Source organism: Arabidopsis thaliana, chromosome 2 (assembly GCF_000001735.4).
Source record: "Arabidopsis thaliana chromosome 2, partial sequence".
Taxonomy (NCBI): domain Eukaryota; kingdom Viridiplantae; phylum Streptophyta; class Magnoliopsida; order Brassicales; family Brassicaceae; genus Arabidopsis; species Arabidopsis thaliana.
The window spans coordinates 7,987,500-8,008,891 of NC_003071.7; the positions used below are offsets into that span (position 1 = coordinate 7,987,500).

The following is a 21,392-nucleotide window of genomic DNA, read 5'->3' on the forward strand; positions in this document are numbered from 1 at the left end:
AAATTTACAAATTTCTACCAAAACAATCATCTCTAATTACGAATATGTAGTGTGTTTAATGTACTGTATATATATTTTTTTGAGTTTTAGACCAAAGATCAGATTCTACCAAAAATGACTGTGATTCTTTTAACTATATTGTAGATGCCTTAAATAAAAGAAATTCAAATACTTTTGAGATTAGTCTAACATATACCCCAATTATCAAAGAACAAACATATTTTCTGCGCAATTGGCGTAGCTACTCCTTTAGGTTATTTTGAAAATTATCAAAGAACAAATATATTTTCGTTCTAAAGTTTAATATCCATTTGATTATTTTGAAAATTTGGTTCGGTTTCGGTTCGGTTCCGGTTCTTTCAGTTTTAAAATTTAGTTACCATTTAGTTATTTTGTTTTGAATATTTTTGGATATTTTGTTATTTTGGGATATTATTGGATATTTTCGGATAATTTTTGCTTATTTTTGAGTATTTTATTATTTTCTATTTCGGTTCGGTACAAATTTGGTATTTTATTATTTTGGTTTCGGTTCGGTACATTCAGTTCGGTTTATTTGCCCAGGTGAAGACGTAGCCACTAAACCATAAGAACAAGGCCCATACTTATCGCACATGGGCTTTTAACTGTTTATTATATATAAAAAGCCCATCATGTGGTTCGTTACAATTTTCTGTTAAAATGTTTGGCCCATTGTCGCCGTAGATTGTCTTCTCCGTTCGAAATCGCATCCATCGCCGTCGTCGTCGGTGACGAAAACCACCGCGTAAAACCGTTTCCTAAATCAGATGTTCAATCTTAGAAGTATCTCTTAGAAGCTCTCTTGTATGAAAAAATGGGACTGTTAAGCATAATCCGGAAGATCAAGAAGAAAGAGAAGGAGATGCGTATTCTTATGGTGTATGTCATATTCTTAAATCGTTAATCTTCTCCGATCTAATCGTACATTATCATGTTGTGCTGATTTTGGAATGTTTTTTTGGCAGTGGACTTGATAATTCTGGGAAGACGACGATTGTTCTGAAAATAAACGGAGAAGACACAAGTGTGATTAGTCCAACTCTTGGATTCAACATCAAAACCATTATCTACCAAAAGTAAAGCTCTATTTCTCTGCTCTTGTAGTTTCGTGTTCTTCAGAGTTGGTTTAGGAATTTCATCGAACATGTTATAGGCAATGATGAGTTTGTGGTGAATAATGTGTGTGTAGGTATACGCTAAATATATGGGATGTTGGTGGGCAAAAGACTATAAGATCGTATTGGAGGAATTACTTTGAGCAGACTGATGGTTTGGTTTGGGTGGTTGATAGTTCTGATCTTAGGAGGTTAGATGATTGCAAGATGGAACTTGACAATCTCTTGAAAGAAGAGGTATATTCATAAAAGTATCAATATCTATTCAATCAAAAGCTTTTGTAAGCTGAAGCTTGGGTTGCTGTTTTTGGTGAAGATGATTCATATTCAAATCTTGGTTTTAATGGCAGAGGCTAGCTGGTTCATCTTTGCTGATACTAGCAAATAAGCAGGATATTCAAGGTGCACTAACACCTGATGAAATTGGCAAGGTAAGGGTTTTGAAACTCATAAGTCGATTTGGACATAGGGGTTATCGGGTTGAATCATTTTGTCTCTCGGTCGGGTTTCTCAACTTCAGTGAAGATTAGTGGGTTAAGTAAGATATGTTTTGAGTTGTATATTGTGTGTTAAACTGAGTTTCATCTTCTTGCTTATGAAGGTGCTAAACTTAGAGTCCATGGATAAAAGCCGGCACTGGAAGATAGTGGGTTGCAGCGCATACACGGGTGAAGGTTTGTTGGAAGGATTCGATTGGTTGGTTCAAGACATTGCCTCCAGGATTTACATGCTTGACTAATCGACTACTGCATTGCACAATCAATGGCTTGTTATACTCAACTATATGCAGTGACTTTGTATTGGCTCTAAGTTTTTCCTTCAGTTCTATTGTAACGATGATTAGACAAAACATAAATATTTCCAAGACGAACTCTTCTCATTTTGTTTCATTGAAAGAGACTTAACAACAAAATGATGTCTCATACAACCAAATAAAACTTATTGATAAAAATCCAACCATAATCTACCACAGATAGATGAAAGTTGTCTCTGCAGAGTAAGAAGGAAGAAGAAGCATACAAAGAGAGATCATTTGGACTTCTTTCCTTGTTTCTTCTTGACGACTTCATCAGTGTACATTATGCCTTTGCCCTTATAAGGTTCAGGGGGTTTGCAACTCCTTACCGTTGCAGCAAACTGATGCACTCTTTGCTTGTCGATTCCAGTGCAGCAAACCACATTGTTCTTGAAACAAAAGACTCGAACCGCTGGAGGAACCGCAAGTTCGACTTCGTGACTGTAACCCAATTTGAGGTATAAGAAACGCCCTGCTTCCTCAGCTCTAGCTTTGTATCCAACTCCAACAATCTTCAAGAACCGGAAAAACTTGGCTTCCATGTCTCTCTATCCTACAGAGAATTACCCTGCCAAAGAGGAAAATTTCTCAGCTTCTTCAAATTAAGAACTTGGAAACCAATAGAGTTCACCATTATCATAAAACGATGCTCAATCAAAATCTGAAGGCAGTAGATTTTGTCTCTCTAGCCACTCAAATCACACAAGTAAATATGAAAATTGACCAACCATGCTACGAAAAATTGCCATTTTTTTCATTACTTTGTATCTCAGAGACGTAGAAACGAGCGATGAGCTAACACAGTAAATACGTCGAACACTTTCCGTGCACTATTTCAAGAACAATATAAACGGAAATAAAAACTCCAGATAACCTCATTTACAAGAACATGGTGACTTCTGGACTATGAACATCGCCAAAATGAGAAAGAAAACAAAAATGTTCGATACTATTTCTAAGTGATTCATCAAAATAGCGGAAAGGGAAGAAGAAGAAGATAGTGAGTGAGAGATCGATTATAAGGAACAGTTAATACCTTTCTTGATTTCCGACGATGAATGTGACGGCTCTGCTTTTTCGCCGGCGGATCTAGATCAGTCTCCAACTCCGGCGTAAAACCTTCTCCTTCTCTTAATTTCGTTTCTTTGAGAAGCATACAAAGTGGTTGACGTTTTATCCATGTTAAAAAAACGGCACGATGTTTATTCCTCCAACGAGTGTTTCTTTGAACAAAGCCCAGTGGGCTACATCATAAAGCCCAAAAGCCCTTTTTAACTTTTCGATGTTTTGTTTCCTCGCCGCTCTTTTGACCGGAGAGCTCTAGAATCTCTCAACAATGGCGGAATCGATTTTCAGAAAGCTCAGAGATGGTGGCGAAGAAGGCGAACTCGCACCAGCTCTCACTATAGAAGAAACTGTAGCTTCCCCTTTCGGACTCGATGTCTCCGGCTATCTTCTCACAAATCTATCTTCTTCAATTTTAGCTGGAAAATCCTCGTCGCAGTATACTCTTAAACCCTAATTCTTCTATATTCGATCTCCAATTGCTTCATTACTGCTAAAGTCTTCGTTTTTCCCACTTTGCGATTCAGGGGTCTTGTGTTGATCACATTCTCGCGGAGCCCTTCGTTCTATTTGCAATTGTTGAAGCAAAAAGGAATCGTTGTCTCTTCATCTTCTAAATGGTGAGTTATTAGGTTTTCTAAATATTATCCTAGCTTGTGGAGTAGTTTGATTGCTCGAATCACTGTGATACTTGTTTGATAACAATTGGTTTTGATTTGAAGGATTCGTATTTTGGATTGTTACACTGATCCATTGGGATGGATTGATCAATCTTCAACTAGTTTTAGTGAAGGTTCAAGTTTGATTAAGTTACATAAGTGTGTGAGTGACTTGAAAAAGCTTTTTTCTTCAATCATTGAAGCAGGAAGAGGTGTACTTCTTTTACATTGAATCCTTTTTCAGTTAGATCTTTATCTAAAGGATTATATGAGATTAAAAGTGATTGCTTTGGTGCAGAGTTGGTTGGAACTGGGAAGACACGTTTCTGCGTTGCCATTGATTCGGTGAGTTAAGCTCTAATTGTTTAGACATCATCTATAGAAAAGAGAAGTGATTATATATCTAAACTTTGAATCAGGTAAATGAGTTGCTAAGACATTCAGCGATGCCATTAGTTTCTGGTCTTTTAACAGATCTTCGAAGCCATGGTACTTTGCTACATAAACCTGAGCACTAGTTTATTAGTTTTATTCCTTGTTAGGTTTAACTACAAAGGTTGATTTTTTTCGGTGCAGCGCAAATTTCCAGTGTCTTTTGGTCATTGAACACTGACCTTCACCAAGAGAAGGTCACAAATGCGCTTGAATATATATCCACAATGAAAGCGAACTTAGAACCTTTGTGTCCATCTTCAGATGGGCAAAGGAATGCTTTAGAAAACCTCTTTTCGGTTCATCAGGATTTCGGTAAAGGACGGTTTCATGTCCGGTTTAAGCTTAGAAAAGGACGTGTGAGAGTAATGGTAAGTTTTCTCTTGCTCTGCTCTCTATGCCCTATCATTCTCGTTTAGTTAACACTCTTGTAACTCTTTACCTACAGTCTGAAGAATATCATGTTGATCAATCGGGGATAAACTTTTCACCCATTTCCTCTGTGGATACTGTTATTGCAGCCACTAAAAGCCTTTTGCCTAAGGCAAGTTACCTAGATCTGCTTTTTAATTACTTGGTCTGTGTCTCTTGCTATAATGTGATCTCTTGTTCGTAAGTTGTATGGCATAAGATCATTGTTTCTTTTGGTTCAGGTTCAATTCAATCTCCAGTTGTCTGAGAAAGAACGGGTCGAGAAAGAAAAAGTTGTGCTTCCTTTTGAGCACCAAGGTGAGTGTAGATACTGTGAAGCCTTTTGAGATTGTGGATAAAACATGTTGTTGATACTTCTCTGTTCTTCAGATGATGGAAAATCGAACGAGATCTATGATGGGAGGAGATCTCTTGTGGATGGCAAGATTGAGACAACACCATTGTCGTCAATGGAGTTGCAGACCGATGTGGTTTCGTCGGGTAAGGGTGGTGAGATTATATATTTCAGAGATTCAGACGATGAGCATCCTGATTCTGATGAAGATCCTGATGATGATTTGGACATTTAAGGTTCTTAATTTACACTTGTAAGACCAGAGAATAGCTCCAGTTTTGGTTTTGGCAATAGTTGGGATCTTAGTATCCAACTTTGTACACTAAATAGAAGATTTGATTGGTTATTAGATGTGTATTACAGTTATAATTGTTACAGTAATGATCTCATCTTCTATTATTCTTGAGTTGTTTGTTGTGTTTGTTGCTGCATAATGATCATCAACACATATCTATCAAATAGTAATTATAGTATGAAGAAAGAGCTTGCTCAGTTTTATTTTTGGATACAACATATATGTATAAAACTTTATCTTGGGCACACCTAAGGGCTTCTCCAACTTGACACCAAAACACCATTTTGGTGTTAGTCTTGCTCCAATAGGACTGTTCATAAAACACCAAATTTTTATTTTATCTAATTTGTATTTTGTTTTAAGTAAGATAATTTAATTGTTATTTACCAACTAAAGACAAATATACCATTAATATTTTTGTATGAATTCACTTTTAATATAAAATATTAATTTGTACAAGATATCTAAATAAATATGAAACTAATTGAGATTAAAAACTAAAGGTTCAAATAACACTGAAAACATAATATAATAGTATTTATGAAATATATTAAAAAATAAAAGAATTTTATATTTAATAATATAATTATAGATAAGAATAGTATTTATTGTAAATTTAGTGTTGTGGTTGGAGATGAGAAAAAAAAATGGGACACTATAACACCAAATTTTGTGTGATTTCAACACCAACTTTGGTGCTCTGGTTGGAGTTGCCAATGGGTAACTGAGGAAGAAGGATAAGACCAAAAAAAAAACTAAAATGGACAGATTGAATTAGTAAAAAGATAAATTCTAAAAACCGAAACAAATCTTAAGTTGGTGTATATACATCTGCATTGACCAACAAAAGAAAGTAGACTGAAATTTATTTGAAAATGATCTTGTAAAGGCATATTATATATTTAATTTAGGAAATGAATGTTAAATCCTTTAAATTGTTTTGATTTCACAAAAGGATAAAGAAATATTGGTTACATACATCTTAATGTGTTGACCAAAACAAATAAAATGTGATAAGAAACAATAAAACCATTTTGACCAAAGTTCTTATAGTTTTAATATTCTTTAATTGTCATTTGTTAGTGACTAATAATATTACATTAAACCTAATGTATAAATAGAAGCCCCATCTTCTACGCCTTTATAATTAGCAACAACCAAAAACATTCATTTGTCATTTTGTCTCCTCTTTTGTTTTCTCTGATCACTAGTATGGCTGTATTCAGAGTCTTGCTTGCTTCTCTTCTCATATCTCTTCTTGTCCTCGACTTCGTCCATGCCGATATGGTGGTACAATTTTAACAACCAAATATATTTTCTTATTTGATTTTATTTTTTCACAACTTTTGTCTACGTTCTAATGGAATTTTTTTCAAAATATTCATGCAGACGTCGAATGACGCCCCTAAAATCGGTAATATCTCTATCATATAAACACGTACGTTGAATTTCTATATACGTGTGTTTAATTGAAGTTTTGGTTGGAAATTGTATGTATTTGTAGATTGCAACAGCAGGTGCCAAGAGCGGTGCAGTCTTTCGAGTAGGCCAAATCTTTGTCACAGAGCGTGCGGGACTTGCTGCGCTAGGTGCAACTGCGTGGCACCGGGCACATCCGGAAACTACGACAAATGTCCGTGCTATGGTAGCCTAACCACCCACGGAGGACGCAGAAAGTGTCCTTAAAAACTCTGTCGCTGTTTGATTTGATTTCGTTTATAATACTTTACTTTTATGAGAGTAATTGTGGTTATTTTCTTGGGAATTATTAAAAAGCAAAAGAAAGAGAATGTTATACGTCATGTGCAACTCTTCGATCTTTGTTTTAGTGTTTATCCAATTTGTACTTGTTGGTTTGGTTCCTGGTTAACATTAGGTCTGAAAAGGTATTGTTTTTCATTATACAATTCACTAAATAGGCATCGTACTTGCATATAAAATAAAGAATGAAGAGAGAAGTAAAAGAGTTTTCTTTTTTTACTCATGGAAGTTAGGCAATGGGTTTAAATATGGTAACAACAGAATTGGAGGGGACTTAATGAACTATGACGTAAAACTGAGAGCGATTGAATATGTAACGTTACCAACAATACCAATAAAATTATGAAAGATAGTATATGAAATTACGTTTAATTAATGTTTCCGGGTTGAATGTATTATATATAGAAGTAACAGTACGATTTTTATTACATTTTTGTACAAGATTCCTAGAAAGGTATAACCTCTATAAAGTTAATAATAGTCTTGAGTCTTGACTCTTCGAGGCAAATAAATTCACCGCATAATTAATCGTTCAACTATTATTCTATATTCTATATAACATGAGCTTCAACAAAAGAAGCATCAATCATATCTTCAACAGTATACTGCAGTGTAATGTAACATATTCAAGATCAAACCGGACAAAAAAGCAAGATACCGTCGAAACAATCAAACCCCATGTATCATAAACTCCCATCTTCTCTTTCCTAAATTCCCCGTCGCTTGCACAATCCGCAATTCAAAAGCAACACAACACTAGTCACGTTAAGCAAATAGTACATCTTCCAGAGTTCAGTGTGGGACAATCCTGTTGATCACAAAGAGCAATAAAAAAGGTTGTTTCAAGCAGGAGGGAGGATATTGAAACAAATGGAAGAAGAAAATGTTTCTGTTCTTTGAAAATTAATAAATTCACGTAATAATAGGAGAACTATCAGTCGAAGGGTAAGAGAAAATAAATTAAATATAATCATCATTTCAAAAGTTGAATAACTTAGTTTATTTTAAAAATGACGAATAACCAGAACTGGGTGGATTCGAACCACCAACCTCTCGTCCACTAGAAGAAAACGAGCGCTCTACCAATTTGAGCTTACAGATCTATATCACGAATACCCTACCACTACGGCCCACAGCCAATAGGACCAACACTTGACTCTTTAACTCTATTTTAATCACATATTAAAAATATTTCTGTTTTTAGAGAATTCAATATTTAAACAACTTCTAATTGAAGACCAAAAGATGAACTTGACTAAACATGAACGGTGATGCTAAACTGTTTTCAAGACACAATTTCACGAGAACAAGAGACTAGATAGGAAAATTGCAATAAGCTTTTCTCATTATATAAAATGTTATAATGATTGTTCTCTTCCACAACAGGCCACAATAAACTAAGAAAATAAAATGTAATGAACTATAAATATCAGGAATTTTTGACTTAGCACATAACCAGATACTATCTTTTGATCAAGATACCTTTCAAGAACAAATCAACTTCAGAAAAAACCAACGTCAGCTTTGCATAGCTTCAATTCCGTCGTCTACCAGCTTCATAGTTACTACAGGAACTGGTGGTTACAGACATATACAAACTACGAGCAAATAAAAATGTTCTTTACCATATTCTAAAAAGCTTCTAAACGGATAGAACTAATAAAACAATACCAATGATACATACAAAGAACCCGCAAAATTGTTTAACAGCAATTCTTAATACCATCATTTTCAATAGATTAAATGACAACTTGTAAAACAATAATTGATCAATAAGATAAATAACAAAACCAATAAAATTAAAATTTCATGATTCGCATAAGCGTTGATACAAGTTAACAATTAGGGCAACCGGATTATGGTTTATTTAAATCCAGAATTCCTCTTGCAGATTATGTTTACCTTATTATGCTAATTAAGAATTCGATTTAATATGGATATGAGTACCTGATTTAACTCTCGAGGTTGTTGGGCAAGAAGATTTGTAATCGCCCACTGCTCCATATTGGTTACAAACTCTGCTTATGATCGGTTTTTGAGTGTATATGAGCATTTAAGAAAGATATGAAATGTGAAAGAGCAGGGAGAGAGATAGAGCAGAGGCAAGACGACACACACAGAGGAGAAGAGATCCCGGGAAAAAATAATAACCCGTGCGACCTCCTCTCCAAAACCCACAAAATCTTTTTTTTATTGAGGATCAGTTTTTTGACCTGCCATGCAAGCGCACCTGACATGGCAAAGGTCGGATGACAGAGATGCAATCAGGAAGCTATTAGCTATCCACAAAACATCTTCTACACCCTAATCTCAATTCAATCCAACACACACACATCCGTCTGCAACAGATTCGTCTCCTAGTAATCCAGAAATGATGCCTCAACTTGAACAATTCACAGAATCTTGCATGTGAAGAAGCCGCGAAGGACGATCCAGATCTAGATCTGATAATCAAGAACAATATTCGCGATTACATAACAAGGTTATGGAAAACGACCATAAGAAAAGCTCACGGTACAAGGAGGAAAGATTTTACCTATAGAAAACGGCAGATCTGCGACAGATCAAACGATGTAAGCGAAGATCCGTCGTCAACGATGGAATCACAGATCAGATCTACAAATTCGTTGAGAATTCGGATCGGATTTGCAGATCGGGAGGATCTCTACGGTGATTAGAAGCGAGAAAGAACAAAATCGTCGCCATATTAGCTAGATCTAAAGAAAACATTGGCGAAAAAGAGGGAGGAAGCAAAAGACGCGAAAGAATATGGAGGCGGTGATGAGATAACCCTAGCAGGATTTATCTCTTATATATAGAGGGTTACAAGAGATGGACGGTCTCGATTAAACGGTTAGATAAGATCTCAACGGTTCGGATTCGACCGCGTGGGACATTGCGTGCGTTTCGGGTCAATTATTCATTTAAAGCTAGGCGGTTTGCTTTACGGAAAAATAGGAAAGAAATTAGAAAAGGTGATTTGTCACATAATTTTCCTGCGTAATTGTTTTGCAGGTTGCTTCTTGGGCTTTGTGGGATACAGATGTTTATTGGGCTGGGTAACATTGTGGCCTTCTTGAACTAAAAAGTTGAAGAAATGTCAATAAACACGAGGTTTAGGAGGAAAAGTGTCAACCTCATCATCCAAGGTCTTCATGTGGACTGGTCTATACTCCAATTTCACATTCCCTTCTTCCCAATACCTTTCAACACATATATGGAAAAAAAAAAACAGGACCATTAGTTACATTTCTCGATTGCTAAAGCATTTACTAACAATTTTACTTTTCAGTTTTAACTATGAAATATCTATGATTAATCTATGATGGCCTATATTTACCCCAATGTGTGCTTCATCCAATTTGCATCGTCCCGTTTCTGCATAACAACCATACCAAAGTCTCTTTTCGTTATCCACATTTCGACTAAGACAATTTTTGTTGTCTTAAGGAAAATAGAACTAACCGTGAAATCCTCACGAGCATGTGCTCCTCGACTCTCCTTCCTAGCCTCAGCAGAATGCATTGTTATGCATGCATTAACCAAAAGATTCTCTAGCTCCATAGTTTCTATCAAATCCGAGTTCCTAAAATGCAAAGTTTCCAATTACATAAACTTTAGTAATTAGCCTAAAGACTAGCTTTTCAACGTTTTAAAGTAAAGTCTCACCATATCATACTCCGATCAGTCACTTTGACATCACCAAAACTGTCCCACGTCTTATCAATCAAATCACAACCTATAATCATAACCTTTTACCAATAAATTCACTTTAAAACTTCTTGAGTTCTTATCATACGGTAGAGTTTCAGTGTTGGTTACCTTCCTCTAGTGTTTCTTGTGTACGGAAAACAGCAGCATTGTTTTGCATTACTCTTTGCATGTTTAAGCGGATTTTAGAAGTTGGAAGTGACCCGTTTGAGTTTCTTATTCGGTCCAACCATTCGATACTCTTCTCACCCGCATCCTTCTCTAGAGGTTTCAGTTTCTCACCTATATACACCAAAAAGCAGAGATCTTTCAGATATTCTTGCATCAAGAAGCATAGAAGAAGCATAGTTAGTCAGATAGAGATATTGCTTACCAGGTTTTTGAATCTCTGCAACTCTGTTTGCACAAGCTCTTCCAAAAACAACAATGTCAAGAAGTGAATTTGCACCAAGTCTATTAGCGCCATGAACCGATGCGCAAGCTGCTTCTCCTGCAGCCATTAGTCCAGGAACTACAGCATCTGGATCATCACCTCTAAGAGTAATCACCTGAGACTCACATAGATGCACCAAAACACTTTTAAAAACTGAACATATCCATTTCTTCTTACACTAATTAAAATCGTTTAGTTTACCTCTCCATGGTAGTTTGTGGGAATACCACCCATATTATAATGCACAGTAGGCAATACAGGAATTGGCTCTCTTGTAACATCGACACCAGCGAATATAGCTGCGGTCTCAGATATACCGGGTAGCCTCTCTTTAAGCACTTCTGGTGGTAGATGGTTTAAGTAAAGGTATAGATAATCCTTCATTGGTCCTGTTAAAGAACAATGTTGCATATACTCAAACTAATTTCTTATACATGAGTCTCAAAGGAGTCATGATCTTACCTGCACCACGTCCTTGTCGGATTTCCATAGTCATTGATCTTGAAACAACATCTCTTGAAGCCAGATCTCTAGCCGTGGGAGCATATCGATCCATGAATTTCTCACCTTCACTGTTTCTGAGAATTCCTCCTTCACCTCTAGCTCCTATATGTTCAAATTTGATAAAGTCAAGAACCAATATATGTCTGTCTAAATCCTCAATGATTTGATTAATGCAGGAAGAAGCAAATACCTTCAGTGATGAGACATCCAGCTCCATATATACCAGTAGGATGAAACTGAACAAACTCCAAATCTTGAAGCGGTAGCCCGGCTCGTGCAACCATAGCATTTCCATCTCCTGTGCATGTATGTGCTGAAGTTGCAGAGAAATAAGCTCTTCCATAGCCCTGAAGTCATTTTATGGATCATGATTCATTACTGTGTGGTTCACCAATTCAAAACAAGATACATTATGAGCCACAACAAGTTCTCTTTACCCCGGTAGCCAATATCGTGGAACCCGCATGGAAACGATGTAAAGTTCCATCTTCCATGTTCAGTGCAATGACTCCTTGACAGGTTCCTGCTCATCATATATTCATATACACCAAAAGCATTCAACAATATTGATTTTGCAACATGATGGATAATATATAGTATACTCTTAATAAACCTTCTTAGACCTTACCATCACTGTTCATTATCAAATCCAAGGCAAAGTATTCAACAAAGAATTGAGTGTTGTGTTTCATTGCTTGGCCATACAGAGTATGTAACAGAGCATGCCCAGTGCGGTCAGCAGCACATGCGCAACGATATGCTTGACCACCTGAAAAAAACACAGAGATAAAGAAATAACTATGAGAAGGTTAAGCAAGTAATCTTCCACATTAAACAGATACATGAGATTCAATAAGTCAACAATTAAAACCTATTCCAAACTCGAGACTCTGGCCACCGAAAGCTCGTTGATATATTTTTCCATCTTCTGTTCTAGAAAATGGCAATCCGTAATTCTCAAGCTCTATCACAGCTTTTGGTGCTTCCCTGCACATATACTGAATTGCATCTTGATCACCTACAGAACCAAAAAACACAAGTTCCATATAAATATAGAAACTTGCCGAAATAAGTAACTTGTAGAGTAACAAAGAAGCAAGTTTTATCTGTGTATACATAAGTAGATCATCAGCGTACCTAACCAATCACTTCCTTTGACAGTATCATACATATGCCATCTCCAGTCATCTACACTCATATTACCCAACGCAGCATTTATACCTCCCTTCACAACAAATTTCATAACTCAATCAAAAACAAAAGCAAGCTTAATTATAAGGCTAAAAACAAGAGTAAGCAAATGTTGGCACCTGAGCTGCAACAGTATGGGAACGAGTTGGAAAAAGCTTAGTGATACAAGCCGTGTTAAAACCATGCTCTGATAATCCTATTGCTGCTCTTAGCCCAGCACCACCAGCTCCTACAACAACCGCATCATATGTATGATCTACGATCGTATACGATGATTTATCCCCTGCCTTTTTCCAACAAAGAACACAACAAATCAAAACCAAACCAACTACGCAAAATCATACCAAAAATTGTGTTCTAATCGAAACAAAGCTAGAAATTAGTCAACCAATGAAATGATGAGAAACCCCAAAGACTAAACGAGATCGATGATTCAAACAATGTCTCGTACCGAAGGAGGAGCTGAGAAGAATCTGGAGAGTTGAGAAGTGATGAAAGCGCCATTAGATTCCGATCTCCTCGACGACGACGCAACTCGAAGGCACCGCCACATCTCTCCGTCCACTACTCACCACGAACTTGTTAACCCAAAAATGGAAGAAGAGTCGTTTTATATAAATTGGCTTTAAGATTTTGAAAATGTAGCTGCAAAATTTCGAAATTGCCACTAGACCTGGTTTACGAGAAGTCTCTCAACGTGCCAATTTGGTATAAAGAATTTGAAAATGTTCATGAAATTCCAAATTTGCCCCTACACCGGGTAACGAAGTGTGTAAAAATTTCAACGGTCAACGAAACGCCACATCGGATGATTCGTACGAGGCCCATTTATAAGTAAATGGGGTTTATAAAGCCCATAATGTTGCAGCAGTGAAATACTTCGGTATGCATTAGCAGCAGAAATGCATGACACTCTTAACTTCAGGTAGGTTCGTTGCTCACTCACGTCACGCCGGAGAAGACACATCGGAGATCGACAAATCGATTCAGAGAGAGAGAGAGATAGCAATTTTCTTCTGTAGTGTTACTTTCTGAGAGAGTCTGGAGAGATCGGTGTTGAGATTTGGGTAAATGGAAACGAGGGAGAGAGATCTAGAACGATTGATCCCGATGCATAAATCCGGAGCTTCTCCTCGCGACGTCGTTTTGTCTGTTCCGCCGTCTCCTCTCGCTTCTCCGATCCACGTCGCCGGCAAAGAGGTATATCTCTCTCTCTCTCTCTTTTTCATTTCCTAATCTCTCTCGCGATAGTAACAACTATTACAGAGGATTTCTCTTATTCGCTAATTTCCCACATTTGGATCACACAATTTGATCAACATTGTGAAATGTTCTGCAAGTTTGACCTATAGTTTGAAGTTACTTGTATGTTAAGTTATTCAATGTTTCATGTACAAACAGGCGATTTACAAAGTCATTAGAAGCTGGGCCTCCAAAAAGTTCATGACCGGATGGTAATCTCTAAGTTTCTCGTTAAAATTTCTCTGTTTCTGGGTTTGTTGCTAACTAGATTCAGAAATTTCTCTGTTTCTAGGTTAATTATTCTCAAAGATTTTCGAAAACGCTTTAATCTTGTGCTTGATCTCTTGTTACAGTGTCATTCTGCTACCAATCGCTGTCACATTCTACTTCACGTGGTGGTTTATACATTTCGTTGATGGATTCTTCTCCCCGATCTATACTCATCTCGGAATCAATATGTTCGGTTAGTTTCGTTCATCACTCTAGCTGCATTGAGATTAAACACACTTGTTTCTTCAGTCTAATTGAAGAATATTTGCAGGTCTTGGCTTTGTAACATCCATCACATTCATATTTATGGTTGGTGTGTTCATGTCTTCATGGCTTGGAGCTTCAGTTCTCAGTATCGGAGAATGGTTTATCAAGAAGATGCCTCTCGTAAGCTACATCTACTCAGCTTCTAAACAAATTAGTGGAGCAATCTCACCAGGTATAATTTTACCAACCTTACTTACCAACAAGTACTAATAAGAGTCATAAGACTAACCTTATTACCTTTTTTCATCAGATCAAAGCTCAGGTGCATTCAAGGAGGTAGCAATTATCAGACATCCTCATATGGGAGAATACGCTTTTGGTTTCATTACATCGACTGTGATTCTTCGAGGCCGTGCTGGTGGAGAAGAACTATGTTGTGTCTATGTTCCCACCAACCATCTTTACCTTGGAGACATTTTCCTCATTAGCTCAAAGGACATCATAAGACCTAATCTCTCAGTCCGGGAAGGCATAGGTAACTTGTGACTTGATCTAGCAACTCTTAAAACGCCCCTGGTGCCTTAACAAATCCATCTCATTGCTCTATTTTTGCTTTTTTCAACAGAAATCGTCATCTCGGGTGGTATGTCGATTCCACATATGCTAACAACTCTGGACTCAGAGACTATTCACAGGTCAGTAGTTGGAACCTTTGCCATGCCACCTGTGTGAAGTCGATGAATCATAGTTTTGATCCAACGATCAAATCTGAATTGGAGCTCTCTGGCTAACTGACATCAACCTTTGCTTATACAAGAATGTTGGAAAGTTTTGGAATTTTAGAGTTTGGAGATGTTTGTCTAAGTCTAGTTTTAGCTTGGACATAGACAAAATACATAAAAGATGTTCTCTTTTTTTTTTTTTTTTTTTTTGTACAAAATAAATTGCTTTAATAGTGTTTTGTATACACGATGTATTCTCAAGTTATTGTCTTTCACATCAGTGTGTTTTAAAAAAAGAAGCAGTCAGCTAAAAGTTGGGCACTAGCATAAATCTTTCACATACATGTTTTTGTTATCAAATGTTGGAAAAGGACGAGAGACACATTGGTGTGCCGTGTGCAATCTTGTAGCTGGTGGATTCTCATGAACCAAATCAAACCCATCATCTAAAAACCGGTGTATCTCTCGAAAACGTTTCAGAAGCAGCCTTATCAACTAATGCTAAAATGGTGCATCAATGCCTATGTGTAACGTCAAGCGAGTGCAGAACAGAGGGACTTGTATGCATCAACACAGAGTTTGAATTTCTCTTGCGCTGCCACCTGCGAGTTCCACAGCATTACCGAAAACAATTTATCAACACATGAACTTCAAATAAAAAAACTGAAACAATCCAATATTTGTTTAAAAAACCATACCTGAGAAGGCCCCTGGTGCTTATCTGGATGCCACTTCAACGCAGAAGATCGGAAGCTGCAAAACAAGAAACCTTCAATGAACACTCTTTTTCGGTTTCTCGGGAGCAATGGAAGCAATTTGAAGACTTACGCATTCTTAACATCATCAACCTTGATGGGACCATCAAGAGGCAATCCTAGAACAATCCTCTCAGACCTAAACTCAACGTTCAAAGGTTCATCAAAAGACTCTTTATTCCAACTTTTGCTCCTCTGAGATTGAGTGGTCCAGCTCCAGCCTTCTCTCCATTCAAATCCCGCTGTCGAGTCTTTCGAATATGAAGCCTTCTGAGATTGAGCTGTCCAGCGTTCTCTCCATTTGTTCTCGAATGTATTATTAGCATCAGTGCCAAAATCATCGTCCGGATTACCTTCTCTGTGCCATCCTAGTATACCAAACAAACATAAGAATACATACAGCAGAAAAGAGCCAAGGGTTGTATGGTACTAAGAAAAAAAGAAAAGAAAGCCACTCACGTTTTGTTTTCTTATCTCGAGGCTTCTTTCCCCTGCCAGGCGGAGATTTTTTCTTCATATGCCTATCCCGGATAAGCGGACTTGGCCCGAAATGCCACTCATTCTACGTATACAGTACATATGAAAACTTGAGCAAACACATCCTAACAAAACCAGAATTCTATGTGACAACAATGGCATGAAGAATTCACCTGAAGCGGATCATTAATTCCCCTGTGGAAAAGGAGTTTATCCACAGTCTTCTTAGCACTGGTACGACCCTTCTCCTTTACGGTACATGTAAATCTTATGGAGGAGTTCTGGAATCAACATTTTCAGCTTCAGAGGAGAACTAACTCTCTTATGAATACAATTTTTCAATATATACATCAACAAAGGACCACACACACACAAAAAAAAAATCAAATTCATGACAATACAAACACAGGTTTTAACATGAACTCATCAATGCGGATAGCATTTCTACCAACAATCAATCCTATCTAATTTTGTACAAACCCATGTAACAATTCATATTCCTGATTCCAATACGATCAATGCATTAACCATAGGATCATAAAAAATTTACCTTTGAAGATCGTTCGCCTTCGGAATCTCTAGCCTGAAACCAAGATTAATCTAAGAGCATCAATACGTCTAATTACAGTGTACATAGATTCAATAAGGAAGCAAATCTTTATAGAGAATGATCTTACAGAACCAAATCTACTCCTCGATTTTTCAGACAGAACACTTGTCGAATGAAATGGAGCGAAACGAATTGCTTCTGTGACGTTTTGTGATGACAATTCTACAATCGAAGAACTCTTCAGCGACAAGAGACTTCTCAATCTAAACATAGTTGGATTCAACAGAAAAATGTAAACTTTCAATAAACAATTCAAAGGTTTTAAACTTTCATTTGGCGTGAAAAGAGAGATTTGAGGAAGAAATGGGAGAGACGACGGAGAAGAGGAAAGGTAGGCGTCACACGCGAGGGTTTTCTAACCGGACCGGTTTAATTGTGATTCGTTAAACAATCTGGTTTGAGTTCGGTTTGTTTAGGTTTAATTTTTGGTAGATTACGAAAACAGATGAAAAACAGAGCATGTAAAGAACAGCATAAAGCCAAAGTTGAAAAAGCTTGTCACTTTGATTATGAATGTAGACATGTAGTAGATACAATTCAAAATCAAACAATTTTAATTTCATGTTTGAGAATCGAATCAAATCTCAAGAATCATACACATACGTAACGATCTAAACATAACACAATTTAGTCGAAAAATATATGAAAAAAAAAACCAACCAATCAAGCAATGACAATGCTTTTGCTTAAAGCTTACATTGCTCTACTCTCAGAGCCCCAAAATCTCTTCTTTACAGAATCATTGATTCGATCTCATTTTGGAGGAGTAGGGCTCTTAGTTCCCATATCTCTAGAATCATTACTAGATGTTCCTTCACAGTCACTGACTGGGAATTCTTGGCTCGACAAAGCTATCTGTCTGAATTTCTTCATGTCTGCATTGTAAGATGTCTGACTATAATCCGAGCTTGCTCCCAATGACCCGTAAACGTTACTGTGTCCTGGCTTCACACCTTCGTTTAAAGCATCTAAGGACACTTCTCCTTCTAACGCTCTTACTATCTGAAAACCACAACATTTGTTTGTTATTCTCTGACAAAAATAGACTTTTAGTTATAATTTTGATTCACCTGGCTCATCTTTGGACGTTTACGCCCCGAATGACGAATGCTAGCAGCGGCACAAGTCACCATTCGAGCCATTTCTTGCGGGTTGTAGTTGCCTTCAAGCCTCGCATCTGCGAGCTCATTAAAGTTTCCATCTTCTAGCGCGCGAGCCATAAGAGGCCGAGCCTGTATTCATGATCATTAGTACGCGAAAAAGGCGAAAAACATATATACACGATACATATGTTACATGCATGAATACCCAATCTACTAAGGTGTCGTCCATGGTGATGCTATTATCAACCGGTCGTTTTCCAGTTATAAGTTCCAATAACATAACTCCGTAAGAGAAAACATCGGATTTCTCGGTTAATTTACCGCTTGAAGCATATTCTGGAGCTAGATATCTACACATGTTTGTGGAAAGAAGCAAAGTAGATTAGTCTACAAAGGTTATGTTTCTTGAGTGTCACGAACAATCTTATCATACGGTAAAACGCTTACCCGAAAGTTCCCATCACACGAGTAGATACATGAGTGTTGTTATCAGATGTTAACTTAGCTAATCCAAAATCAGCCACCTGAATAAACAAATGCAAAATGTCATCAATGTAGTCTTAACAAAAAACCGTAGATGAATGCAAGCTACTAGTTTATCACCATAGCATCAAAGTTGAAGTCCAAGAGAATATTTGCAGACTTGATGTCGCGGTGAATGATCCGAGGATGGCCTGCACCATTTTCTCAGCCAAAAAGATAACACTAGTCAGAGACAGAGCTTTCTCTGTTTTATGCAACTTGGTTAAGAAAATGAGAATGGTGAATGTTAAAACTTACAGTCTTCGTGAAGGTAAGCGAGTCCTTTCGCAGCACCTAAGGCGATACGCAACCTAGTGGAGAACTCCATTACCGGAAGATTTTTCCCTACAACAACAAATTAAGGTTACAACTTTCTTGAATATATAGATTAGAGAAAATAAACTTAGTACTCAAAGTTTTTAAGTGGTCTAACCATGAAGATGATATTCCAAAGTTTTGTTAGGAACAAACTCATAAACCAACATCCTCTGTCCATCAGCTATGCAATATCCAACCAAAGAAACAAGATACCGATGATGCACACGGCTAATGATATCGACCTCAGCTTGAAACTCCCTCTCTCCTTGTCCGCTACCCGCTTTTAAACTCTTAACTGCTACTTCTTTCCCGCTAGGCAAGACTCCTTTATGGACATACCCAAATCCTCCCTGTCCCAAAAGGTTAGCATCCGTAAACCCTCCTGTTGCAGCCGCAAGCTCTTGGTAAGTAAAAGTGCTCTTGTTGAATCCGAGGGCTAGAGCAGGCGAAGGAGGAGGTAAAACTGGGCGTGATGGGCCTGAGTACATGGAAGAATCTTCTCCGCTTGTAGGCATCCGCGGAGGAGGAGGCGGTGATGGTCCACCGCCTCCCCAACCACCAGTAGATTGTTGGTTTTGGCCTTGTGAATTTAGGTGCCAATTCGGATAATTCTGTGAAGCATTGTTGTTGTTGTTGTTTCCATAGTATTGATATTGGTTTCCTGAAATTTTATGAAAGAATCTAAGCTTCTTATTTGTTGAAACATAAGAGTGTGTATATGTTTTTACCTTTCATGGGTTCAGGGTAGAAGGAGTCTTTTCTCTTCTTTTTGCGTCTAAGACACACAATAATAAGAACGATCATCAAAAGTCCAGCTCCGACTAATACACCAACTATGATCGCTGTATTCGTATTACTTCTTCCACCTCCACCTCCTCCACTGCTTCCTCCGCTAGAAGGAGGGTTGTCTGAGCGAGAGCCTCCAGTGTCTCCTGGTGGCGATGATCTGCTACCACCATTATCTCCATTACTCCTAGAAGGAGGAGAAGGAGGAGAGCCGCGTGACGGTGGAGTATCATTGCCACCATTGTTTCCTCCATTTCCTCTTTCTCCTCCACCGCCCTGTGACGGAGGGGAAGGAGAGTTATTAGAGGAATTAGGAGGGTTAGGAGCTTGTGGAGCTGGTGGAGATGTGGAATCAGGAGGTGGCGATGATGATGAGTCTCCTTGAGGAGGTGTAGGAGAAGGAGGAGACGGAGCCGGCGGAGAAGAGGTGGTTGAATTGGTATTAGACGGTGGAGATGGAGAAGAGGTGGAGTTTGTTGGAGGAGCAGATTCAGGAGAAGAAGCCATCGGAGATCAAAATTTTCCGGTAACGAAAATAAAAACTCTCCGTCTCCTCTCTCCCTTAACCACTCAATTATTCTGAGAACAACAACAACAACACGTAGAAAAAACAGATCATAATCAAAATGGTGTTAACGTTGGAACAAGTTCTTGTCTTATTATGTTCGTTAGATCGTTAACAAAACAGGTAATGCTAAATATAAGAGATTAATACAAAATTAGTTAAGAGATTAGCATGAAAGTGTGTACCTTAGAGGAAGAGATTAAGGGGAGAGAGTTTTTGAACATTTGATCAGAAAATGATAATAGGAATAAGGTGAAAAAGGAAGATTGAGATTTGCTCTGTCTTCATTCCGAGAAACATGCCTCTTCTCTCTCTTTCTGTCTTAATAACAGTTTTGTGTTAGTTACTAATTGTAATAATCTCCGGTCTAATTTTTCTCTTTTTGGCTCCGTGATATTAGGAGCTAACGATTGTTGATTCATTTCCACGTAACCTCATGCATTATTACCTTAATTTGTCAGGAAAATCTCTGGTTTATTTTGGTCCGTCAAATCAAATCATTGCTCCTCAGGTCTTCCCATATGTGATATGTCTCCTTTTTCTTCAATATTGCTCTAGAGCAACATAATTTTTCTCACAATTAAAGGACTTCAATTGGGAACAAATGTCAAGGTTTTTTATTATTTAGACCTTTGAGCATGATCAAACTAATTTCTTCACGCACAAGTTCATCGATTTCTTTACGAATCTCAGGGTTCTCACCCCTCAAATATCAACTATGACTCTACTTCAGTATTGGTAATCCTCTCCTTTCCATCAATTAAACTAAGACTTAAAAACCATGAAGTGATCAATATGTTTTGTTTAAGCACTTTCTGATCTCTGGAAACATTAATATGCATACTCTAGAGTCTAGAATTAGATGTGTAGTTAAAAATCGAACAATTCTTGGTTCACCTTTTCATTCACCTCTTTCAGCCAATTAGAATATGTCACCTAATAAATAAATAAACTCATTTAATTATAAAATCTATAATCTTAACCACTATTTCATAAACTCAAACCGATATATAATTTTGTTTAATTACAAAATTTAAACTCTAATTCTATTTTGTAAATCCAAACC

The 21,392-nt window shown here is 37.4% G+C and overlaps 8 protein-coding genes, 1 non-coding gene and 1 pseudogene across 15 annotated transcripts; 4 read left to right on the plus strand and 6 right to left on the minus strand.

Moving 5' to 3' along the window:
* Positions 1-665: 665 nt before the first annotated feature.
* TTN5 (ADP-ribosylation factor family protein) lies at positions 666-2,026 on the plus strand. Its single transcript, NM_127396.3, has 5 exons — positions 666-900; positions 987-1,097; positions 1,211-1,373; positions 1,487-1,567; positions 1,738-2,026. Exons 1-5 carry the CDS (start codon positions 836-838, stop codon positions 1,873-1,875), a joined length of 558 nt encoding a protein of 185 aa, NP_179430.1. The 5' UTR covers positions 666-835; the 3' UTR covers positions 1,876-2,026.
* AT2G18400 (ribosomal protein L6 family protein) lies at positions 1,977-3,087 on the minus strand. Its single transcript, NM_127397.3, has 2 exons — positions 2,969-3,087; positions 1,977-2,500 (listed from the first exon to the last, which is right to left on the minus strand). Exon 2 carries the CDS (start codon positions 2,472-2,474, stop codon positions 2,166-2,168), a length of 309 nt encoding a protein of 102 aa, NP_565438.1. The 5' UTR covers positions 2,475-2,500; positions 2,969-3,087; the 3' UTR covers positions 1,977-2,165.
* A 31-nt stretch (positions 3,088-3,118) lies between these two features.
* AT2G18410 (elongator complex protein) lies at positions 3,119-5,275 on the plus strand. Of its 2 annotated transcripts, NM_127398.5 has the most exons (9): positions 3,119-3,435; positions 3,525-3,617; positions 3,720-3,868; positions 3,955-4,001; positions 4,076-4,145; positions 4,233-4,459; positions 4,537-4,632; positions 4,742-4,817; positions 4,890-5,275. In NM_127398.5, the coding sequence occupies exons 1-9, from the start codon at positions 3,269-3,271 to the stop codon at positions 5,087-5,089; spliced, it is 1,125 nt and encodes a 374-aa protein (NP_179432.3). In that variant the 5' UTR covers positions 3,119-3,268; the 3' UTR covers positions 5,090-5,275. The 2 variants fall into 2 exon arrangements, with proteins under 2 accessions (NP_179432.3, NP_001031371.1); NM_001036294.2 differs by having other exon boundaries at positions 3,247-3,435; positions 4,537-4,817.
* Positions 5,276-6,301: 1,026 nt separating this feature from the next.
* On the plus strand, positions 6,302-7,055 carry AT2G18420 (Gibberellin-regulated family protein). 2 transcript variants are annotated; one of them, NM_127399.3, is made up of 3 exons: positions 6,302-6,439; positions 6,539-6,563; positions 6,654-7,055. In NM_127399.3, exons 1-3 carry the CDS (start codon positions 6,362-6,364, stop codon positions 6,833-6,835), a joined length of 285 nt encoding a protein of 94 aa, NP_179433.2. In that variant the 5' UTR covers positions 6,302-6,361; the 3' UTR covers positions 6,836-7,055. The 2 variants fall into 2 exon arrangements, with proteins under 2 accessions (NP_179433.2, NP_001325387.1); NM_001335594.1 differs by lacking the exon at positions 6,302-6,439 and having other exon boundaries at positions 6,512-6,563.
* Positions 7,056-7,441: 386 nt separating this feature from the next.
* GUT15 lies at positions 7,442-9,740 on the minus strand. Of its 2 annotated transcripts, NR_143752.1 has the most exons (4): positions 9,447-9,740; positions 8,858-9,354; positions 8,393-8,475; positions 7,442-7,718 (listed from the first exon to the last, which is right to left on the minus strand). It is a non-coding gene; the product is annotated as an other RNA (non-coding RNA). The 2 variants fall into 2 exon arrangements; NR_143753.1 differs by lacking the exon at positions 7,442-7,718 and having other exon boundaries at positions 8,230-9,354; positions 9,447-9,699.
* AT2G10045 lies at positions 7,933-8,013 on the minus strand (annotated as a pseudogene).
* Positions 9,741-9,844: 104 nt separating the features above from the next.
* Positions 9,845-13,326, minus strand: SDH1-2 (succinate dehydrogenase 1-2). The gene is made up of 15 exons (NM_127401.3): positions 13,201-13,326; positions 12,869-13,036; positions 12,696-12,783; positions 12,430-12,576; positions 12,187-12,327; positions 11,996-12,081; positions 11,749-11,905; positions 11,517-11,660; positions 11,256-11,443; positions 10,995-11,169; positions 10,733-10,903; positions 10,580-10,649; positions 10,376-10,496; positions 10,251-10,288; positions 9,845-10,113 (listed from the first exon to the last, which is right to left on the minus strand). The coding sequence occupies exons 1-15, from the start codon at positions 13,300-13,302 to the stop codon at positions 10,011-10,013; spliced, it is 1,899 nt and encodes a 632-aa protein (NP_179435.1). The 5' UTR covers positions 13,303-13,326; the 3' UTR covers positions 9,845-10,010.
* Positions 13,327-13,734: 408 nt separating this feature from the next.
* Positions 13,735-15,499, plus strand: LCV3 (uncharacterized protein). Its single transcript, NM_127402.4, has 8 exons — positions 13,735-13,949; positions 14,151-14,203; positions 14,345-14,454; positions 14,533-14,700; positions 14,779-15,003; positions 15,094-15,163; positions 15,286-15,400; positions 15,472-15,499. Exons 1-7 carry the CDS (start codon positions 13,821-13,823, stop codon positions 15,353-15,355), a joined length of 825 nt encoding a protein of 274 aa, NP_179436.3. The 5' UTR covers positions 13,735-13,820; the 3' UTR covers positions 15,356-15,400; positions 15,472-15,499.
* On the minus strand, positions 15,392-17,367 carry AT2G18465 (Chaperone DnaJ-domain superfamily protein). Its single transcript, NM_179646.4, has 7 exons — positions 17,100-17,367; positions 16,973-17,005; positions 16,596-16,703; positions 16,405-16,507; positions 16,019-16,313; positions 15,889-15,943; positions 15,392-15,792 (listed from the first exon to the last, which is right to left on the minus strand). The coding sequence occupies exons 1-7, from the start codon at positions 17,241-17,243 to the stop codon at positions 15,724-15,726; spliced, it is 807 nt and encodes a 268-aa protein (NP_849977.1). The 5' UTR covers positions 17,244-17,367; the 3' UTR covers positions 15,392-15,723.
* Positions 17,368-17,503: 136 nt separating this feature from the next.
* Positions 17,504-21,182, minus strand: PERK4 (roline-rich extensin-like receptor kinase 4). 4 transcript variants are annotated; one of them, NM_001335596.1, is made up of 10 exons: positions 20,775-21,182; positions 20,512-20,647; positions 19,704-20,340; positions 19,091-19,636; positions 18,916-19,002; positions 18,739-18,809; positions 18,583-18,659; positions 18,341-18,485; positions 18,103-18,264; positions 17,563-18,034 (listed from the first exon to the last, which is right to left on the minus strand). In NM_001335596.1, the coding sequence occupies exons 3-10, from the start codon at positions 20,266-20,268 to the stop codon at positions 17,786-17,788; spliced, it is 1,902 nt and encodes a 633-aa protein (NP_001324511.1). In that variant the 5' UTR covers positions 20,269-20,340; positions 20,512-20,647; positions 20,775-21,182; the 3' UTR covers positions 17,563-17,785. The 4 variants fall into 4 exon arrangements, with proteins under 4 accessions (NP_179437.1, NP_001324512.1, NP_001324511.1 ...); NM_127403.3 differs by lacking the exon at positions 20,775-21,182 and having other exon boundaries at positions 17,504-18,034; positions 20,512-20,652; NM_001335595.1 differs by lacking the exon at positions 20,775-21,182 and having other exon boundaries at positions 17,511-18,034; positions 19,704-20,627.
* Between the last annotated feature and the right edge of the window lie 210 nt (positions 21,183-21,392).